The 8,339-nt window shown below is 33.7% G+C and overlaps 1 protein-coding gene and 1 long non-coding RNA gene across 2 annotated transcripts in view; one reads left to right on the top strand and one right to left on the bottom strand.

The window, feature by feature from the left end:
- Positions 1–1,338: 1,338 nt before the first annotated feature.
- LOC141481669 (uncharacterized) overlaps positions 1,339–8,339 on the bottom strand; it is a 15,934-nt gene continuing 8,933 nt past the window's right edge. The window contains exon 2 of the long non-coding RNA XR_012465093.1: positions 1,339–1,775. This is a non-coding gene — a long non-coding RNA (uncharacterized lncRNA). The remainder of the gene's footprint in view (positions 1,776–8,339) is intronic.
- The window catches only part of LOC111508549 (MAP kinase-interacting serine/threonine-protein kinase 1), a 44,727-nt gene continuing 39,253 nt past the window's right edge, over positions 2,866–8,339 (top strand). Inside the window, exon 1 of the mRNA XM_023164095.2 lies at positions 2,866–3,130. Coding sequence (XP_023019863.1) covers positions 3,094–3,130 — 37 coding nt within the window. The 5' untranslated portion in view covers positions 2,866–3,093. The remainder of the gene's footprint in view (positions 3,131–8,339) is intronic.

Genomic DNA, 8,339 nt, shown 5'->3' with positions numbered 1-8,339 from the left:
TACTCACTTATCCCAGCGATGCTCCCATCTCTGTAGCCCGTCCAAATAGTACTCGCTGTTTTTCTATGCAAAATAATTGTTCACGAAGGTGATTGCCTCTTCATTTGACGAAAATATCTGTCCATCGAGCGCAACATTTAGATGAGGAAACAAAAAGAAGTCGCTTGGGGCTAGATCTAGTGAGTAAGGCGGATGGTCAAGCAGTTCAAACCGTAATTCGTTGATTATCGCCTTGGCAACCACTGAGGTGTCAGACGTGTGTTGTCTTGGTGAAACAGGATATTCTTCTTCTTCTTCTTTTTGTGTTTTTCCGCAAGTTCTGCTTTCAGCTTGTTAAGTAATGATGCGTAGTATGCTCCTGTAATGGTTCTTTCTTTTTTGAAGCTGACCGATTGAAATAACTACATGACTATCCCAAAAAACAGTCGCCATCACTTTCTCAGCCGAAAAAAACATTTTGCTTTTTTGGAGCCAGTTACCCCTTTGAAGTCCACTGAGTTTTGTTTAGGGCGTATAACGGTGTATTCAAGTTTCAACTACAATAATTAATCGCCGTCAAAACTTGAATTTATTTCGCTCAAACTGGTCAACTCAGCGTTGGAAATGCTCATTCAAACACGTTTTAGGTCTAACGTGAGCAAACGCGGCACCCAACGCGCGGAGAGCTTTCTCATGCCTAAATATTGATTTAATATGTCACAAACACGTTCTTTTGACGTGTTCATAGCCTCTGCTATCTCTCTCACTTTAATTCGGCGATCGTCTAGCACCATTTGGTGAACTTTGGCGATGCTTTCGGTAGTTGCAGTTTTTGGACGTCCCGAAAGTTCATCCGTCTCCCAAGGTCCTAGAGCCACGTTTAATTACAGCTGCCCAAAATTTCAATGTGGTAAATGATGATGTAGAGTCTCCATACAAAGAATCCAATTAATTTTTTTTTCTAATGATCGCGAAATGATATCTTTGAAGAATCTGAAGTGTTTGTGGCCTTTGACACTGCTAGAAATGATTTTGGCTGCTAAAGCACGGCCAGGCTGCAGCCATTCTTTTCTGCGTTTCAAATCCGCATACGTTAAATATCCGGCAATCGGCTAAATATATTCTCGTGAGAAGGGTATCTGGTCCACCCAAATCTTCATCTTCGTTTTCCTAGTTACAAAATGCTATCCGCTCAGCAGTTTACTACAATTTTCAGATGAAAAGATTCATAAAAGAATAACACTAATTCTTAGAATTCAATGTGAAACAAATATTTAAAATTTGAGACGTTTGCATCATTCATTCTTATCCTTCAAAAGTTCAAATTCCCACAATACATGAGTGTAAAAACCAGCCAAACAAATGTAATAAAAGTTTATGTTGTGCAAAATCTCATACGTCCGTCGAACTACGTGAACAATCTAGAAAAACAAGAAGCATACATAATATAATTCCAAGTCACTGTAGGAAGTTACTAAAATAATATTGTGGAACTATGTTCAAAAACATAACATCACCGTATTCATTGTTAATTTTAGGAACGTTTTCTTTGTTCAACACCATCCATCTATACCAAGCCTAGTCAACATCTATTATTTCCACTGTTGCCACTTGTTTTCAAAAAATGTTATCCACATGTTTTATTTCCTGTGACCAATTTTCATATGAGAAATTTCTTTCCGTCTTTCTGCAGCTTTCACGGCACGTGTGACTTGAAAAATATCGACGTGTCGAGTCTTAAGTCGAACCTGTTCTCATATCGTGCCTCTTCAGAATTCGGCAAAGTGAGCCGAATTCTGAAATTATAATATATATTTAAAGTTTTATTGGGTTGGCAATTCTGTATAGGATGATAACTGGCAATAGCATTTCTTAATGCTTGATCAATATATTTAGAAAGTAATACATGAATAAAATGCGCGAATTACAGTTTAAAAAATAGAGAACAAAAATCAATTTTAAAATATATGTAAAAATTTATTTTAATAATTAATGAGGAATATATTGCTCACAATTTATTAAAATGTATTATAACAGTAAGTATGTAAGTATAACTACAAAATCACAAAGAGTATTATATATTTTAAGTTGATGAAAAAATTCAATTGATGTCTACACGTTTTACCAAAGCAATAATTTTAGGTTATATTGACGAAATTAGTTGGTACTACGTAAACATGTGAGGTCTTCATGAAAAATGTGAAATGAAACTTTCTATGTTTTTACCACTTTTATTTGTAACTATCGTTTCGTCCTATATGTACATTTTCAAAGTGATACCTATGACAAACCATTTTGGCTGTACATAATCATTTGAATTATTGAAGTTGGCGTTGTCAACTCATTAAGGTGAAGGAGTGGGTTATAAAAATTATGTAGGTGTATGAAAAACTAGTAGATTATAAACGTGAATCGATATGTCCGATGAATAATTATATCAACAAATTTATATTTTATGAAATATATCCGGAAAGTAACCAATGAGCCAAGCTGAATTTACAAAAATGTGAAATTTTGAAAAGAAATTACGCTTGAAAATTCCGAAATTTGTGAAAAACCAAGTGAGTATGTACCTACATAAGATATATGGAAAAATATAATTGAAATATAAATCGAAAAAAAAAAGTAAATATTTGCTTAAATTTTAAAACTTATGTGTGTGTGTATGTGTTAAAATGATTATTGAACCGGAAAAAAACAAATGTTCAATCTAAATATTAATTACAATAACAAACAACGGCAACCCTGTTCAAGCATTCGCGATTCGTGAAGGAGCATCGTGGATATTTCAATAAAAAATATAATCATACGATAACCACGTAAGCCTAGTAGTGCGCATGCGCTCCAAACAGTCTACGTGACCGAAACAGATGCAAGCTGCGAGGTGGATTGAATCCGAGAAGCAGTCGGAAATTAACATCAGTGGAGTGTGGAAGCAATATCATGGGAAGATAGTGTGAACCAACGAAATCTTTTCTTTGTGCCTAAAGTAAATCGTAGTGACCGGCCGTTTTCATCCTAATTATCAGCCTATTTCTTGAATCGAGAGTTTCTCTGTTCGAAGCTTTTCGTTCGAATTTTATTTTGCCTAAGAAGGGAAAACCGAGAGCAAATATGGTTGAAAGGATAATAGAAGAATCTGAAAATTACGGCAAGTCTGTTTATATTTACCATTCGTGGGGGATTCAAATATTGCATATTGATGTTTTATGTATTTCATCTATACATTTGTTTTCATTTTTTTTAAGATTTACAAACAGCTTCTGCTCCTCTGCATTATAATTTCTTTGTTCTAGTGCTCTGTCATTTTCTCGCTCATCATTTTCACCAAACAAATCATTATTTCCTTGTAATATGCAATGTTTATATCATATTTAGTGTTCTTTCTTCCTGATTGTTTTGTTTACTATCATTTGTTTTGACATGTTTGTACAAGTTGTACTCTTTGTAGTGAAGTTTCTGTCATTGATATTTTCTTTACTACTTACTGATTATTTTTATTTTCTAAAGTTTAAAAAAATTGAAATCGATACTTGAATAACATGCATTTTGAACATTTTTTGGCAAAAAAGTAATTACCTAACCTATTACATTTGTTTTGTTATCATCGCTTGTTGCTCTCACGGGATTCTGGTTCATTCTAGAATTTAAAGGGCCTTTGTTCCCGGTTGAATGTACACCCTTACGATCCCCATTGATGTTTCTGTTAGCATTATGTTTTTTTACATCTTCAGTTTTGGGAAAGAGTATTCGTATCGTATTATAAAACTTTGATTTGTTCTGTTTTGAAGATTCTATAAAATCTATACATTCATATCAGAAAACTTCTTGAGATTTTCGTTTTTTTCTTCTAACGCCTCGTGTTGACATTGAAACTACACCTCTAACCAGGATCTTCTGTTCATTCTTATTGCTTATCAACAGGAAAATATGCTGACAAGGATAGAAATGACTTCCAGGTTGCGTCAGCTGATGTTAATATCAGTTAATATTGTGCTCTAAAATTGAATCCTACTTGAATGTTATTAAAGTTGTATAAAACTACAGGATATTCGTTTGTTTCTATTAAAATTACAAAGTGTGACGGTGAGTCATCCGTTGATGCAATAATAGTTTCATATTGGGAAACGTTGGTAATTGTTGCTAGAGGTTGTTGCCTTCTTTATGTATTATTTTAGATAGTGGCAACCCATATATATGATTTCACAAATTTTTTGGATCTCTCCATCATTTAACCAAAATGTTTGTTTATAGATATATCAAAGGGTGACTTTAGGACATGTGTTGGTTCGATGACCCTTTGCTTGAACTTGACCTAGTGCCATGCTATTACAGTCTAATAGTTACCTCGCTAGTTACCAATAATACTCGATTGATATTATTGCTCGTATTTTCATCAGTTCGTTAACATTTCTACTTCATAATAATGAATTTAATTACTTATATTTAAAAATGGATTCACCTTTCTGATTTAAATTGAAGGGGGTTCAGTGCTTCCTTGAATAAAATTTCAGTATCCGAGTTGACGTTTATTTTTTTTACATAATTGTGTAATTTTGGTATTTCTGTCGGTTGTTTGCTAATCTGAAGTCGGAATATGTGGCAAAAATAGAAAACGTCTACTCAAAAGGTGAAAATGTCAAAAGAATCTTTTTTTTTTTTTGAAGTCTCAATCGATATTTTGACGTTCTCGAATTTTAAGTTGCCTATCTCCAAAAGTTGATACCTACTTACAACAAATTTCGATTTCGTAGAAGTAACTGCGAGCTTCCAGGTAGAGAAATTTCGAAATTTTATTCTATGTAAGTTGGAAACTTTAGGTGGATCGAGAAATGTGAATGCTATTAGTTGCAACGTGAATGTTTCACAATTTAATTGCTTAAAATCGATTTTTTTATATTTCGATTGTTAATAACAATTGAAATTTTCTACCTGCACCAAAATCCTTCAAAAACATATTTCTAGAGGTGATTCCGAATCGAATTAGCTATCGCTCATATTTTTAGGACTTTTATCTATATTTTTCATGTTTTTGAACTTGTGATTAGCCTAGACACACACTGTCTTCCAATGTAATCGACTTAGTCATAGTAGTCCGGTAAATTGAGACCTGAAAACAGTAATGAAATAACGAAAATTGCGACAGAGTTAAATTTTGGTGAAGACCTTTATTTTACTATAAAAAATAAAAATTTGAAAGTCCCAATCCTACCCATGAGCGCTTCAAAAATTATTCGGGGTCAAAGGTCAAAATTTCAGGATTTTTGAGTTTTTTTCGAAAATCGTAAGTTTTATCAAAAAAATTCCCCAGACCAAAGTTGTAGATCTCAAAACTCTACAAAAATGGTCCTAATGATTTTTCCTGTAAGTATCACCGTTCCTGAGATCGCAATTGTAAAAGTCACGTTCTATGTAATATGCACACGTTTCCACACCAACTATGGGGTAGTTAACTTCAACAATTATCTCTTCTGCGATTTCTTCTTCGTCTTCTTCCTCTTCCTCCTCTTCCTCTTCTTGCCGGTTGTTCATAAATTGTTCAAATAATAATGTATCAGTTGTCTCTTCATCAGCATCACATGAATCATTCTCTGTTGTACTCAACTCAACATTTGAACAAGAGTGACCTTGGCAATTGGTACACGCAGGTACACACTGTAACCCTACTTTTCTATAGCCGAATTTGGCACTACAACCTTACTTGCAAATACATAAAATGGTGTTAAGGAGTTTTTCAGGAGCAGGGGGGAACAAAGTTTTAATTGGTATTATTTATCAATTTCCAACCTCAGCCTTCAGGGTTAAGTTAATTTCCTTGCCATGTCTGTGGCAAGTGTTGAATAGCAGATGCCGATGCTGGAGGAAGACAAGATAGTTGTACTTGCTTCTTGTTTCGGGAATTTTTGACAAAGGTTAAATATCTATACTTATCAATGCAATCTACTTTTTTTGGAGCTCTATAAATAGCAAGAAGAAATCGAATTCCTTTCGTAATAATGGGGAATGTTCCTCAATTTGGGTTATTACAGCAAATGCAAGTTTGAACAAAATAAAGTTGAGTTTAAGTCATGAGTTTTTCAAATTCACTTCGAAAAGTATTCAAATGGATGTTTCAAATGTTGGGTTTTAATTTTTGAAGGGATTTGTTTCTAATTCACATATTGGCAACAGCGCCTATATCAAGTTGAAATAATTTATACGTACCTAGATATTCTACTTTAAAAAAGGAAAATTATCTTTATAAATCAACAATTAAGATAAAATATAAATTATAGTTCAATACCACCTCCACAAGCCACATAAACAACAGTTGTTTTGTTATTTATTTATATAGAGGAAGATAGGTTAGGTGCAAAAAATGTCATAAGTTACAGAATGTCTCAGAACTCGGAACATAAGTAAACATAACAGCACGCCTCTGAAACAGATCATCTTTGTTTGTCTCATTCAGGTAACAGATTCATTGTCCCTCATTAGCTGTAACCCATGTTGCCAAATGGTGAAATAGAAACGAATCCCTTTAAATGTTGAACGCATTATTTCATTCATCTCTTTTGAGTATTCAAATAATTTTATAAAGAAAAGGGTTGAAATGATAAGTTTAAAATGCGTTGTTTATACTACTTGATTTTTGTCAGGAGGAACATTCCCCATTGTCTGAGGTGGAGAATGAATGTCCGTAAAGACTTTCGCACAGCCAATTAAATATTTTTCTTCAAATAATTTAAAAACTGAATTTTTGCCCCTTCTGTACATTGCCGATGTAGTATTACAACCGGTTATCGCATGTAAAAATAAAATATTGTTTTGACATTTTGGATAAGCTGATGATAAACTTTTTGAAGAATATATTTCTGTTCGCTGTTGAGCCTTTCCAGGTTTCAGAAAGTTAATAGTTTTATCAATTGGAGTCCTTGCGGTAAGTAGAACCAACAAATCAACATCTTCGCCCACTAAAATTGTTGTGTTTGTTGCATTAAATCTTTCTATAGCTGTTTCAATTATGAGAATATCTGCGTCATTTTGAGCTTGTTTAACTTCAATATTTTCAACCGTCAATTTGCCACTTAACAAGGAAATGAAACGAGATTTATAATTAATGTTAGCTAAGAATTGTTGTTGGTTTGGTGGAACTGTCATGAATTCATCGAATATCATATCGGAACTCGAAGATGTTTTAGTAGTTCGACTACGTTGTTCTGCAGCTTTAATATTTTTTGTTGTGTCTTTATAGCCATCAAATACTACCGTCACTGTATGTCTACGCACATACTGAACATATTTTTCAAAAATAACGTTGAAGGTTTCTTCTCGATTCAAGGCCATACGGGTAGAGGGGATTTTCGAAGGGACTGGCGGTCCTTTAAATGTATATTTTCTGAATATAATATATAGTATATACATAAGAGAGACACAAACATTTTTACTTGCCTGAATGAATACCGGAATGTGTATATACGTGGTTAATGTGTGCATATTACATAGAAAGTGACTTTTACAATTATCTCGGGAACGGTGATACTTACATAAAAAATCATAACGACAGTTTTTGTAGAGAATTTTGAGATCTACAACTTTGGTTTGAGGTATTTTCTAATAAAACTCACGGTTTTCGAAAAAAAACCCTTTGACCCCGAATAACTTTTAAAGAACTCATGGGACAGATTGGGACTTTCAAATTTTTATTTTTTATGGTAAAATAAAGGTCTTCACCAATTTAGCTCTGTAGCAATTTTTGTTAATTCAATATTGTATAATGACCGGACTATAGAATGTACCTTTCATAACAAAGATAAGGGAGGTTTCCTCCTGTGTATTCTTACGCCTCTGAAGCAACTGACAACAAATCAGTCGGGACAATAACTACTGGTTTCAGAATGGACGATACCCACTGGCCAATAATATGTGTTTGCGGAATGGGTAGAAAGAACGGCGTTTTAGTTTGAACCACCTCATTATCGCTTAAAAGCTATAAATGTTTACGAGAATTCAGAATGATTTATTAGTTTTCAACTAATAATTTATATGAGGGGGAGCCACATAAATAATAAAATCAGTTGTAAGTCTGCTGTTGTTGCTAACTTTGCTTCAGTTTCGATGAAAAAAAAGTGTTTTCATTACATTTTTTTTAAGGACACGACAATTCTACGGAACCTCAAACCATTTCGATATCCAGTTTTTGAGCGCAGTTCTAAATATAAATGATATATTCGAAAGGCGTGATATACGAATAAACCGATAATGGTTGACAACTTGTATGTAGTATTTTTTAAAATACCAAATCAGTACATCAGGTTTCCAGCCTTGATCTACTGTAGTACAGCAAGCGCCAAACGTGATGGCGAGCCCGCTCCCATGCG

The sequence above is a fragment of the Leptinotarsa decemlineata genome, unplaced genomic scaffold, assembly GCF_025532065.1.
Source record: "Leptinotarsa decemlineata unplaced genomic scaffold, Ldec_3_MD MMD2_tig00000251_RagTag_RagTag, whole genome shotgun sequence".
In the NCBI taxonomy this organism is placed as follows: domain Eukaryota; kingdom Metazoa; phylum Arthropoda; class Insecta; order Coleoptera; family Chrysomelidae; genus Leptinotarsa; species Leptinotarsa decemlineata.
Note: the sequence above shows the minus strand (reverse complement) of the source record. Positions and strands in the feature narration are given on the sequence as shown.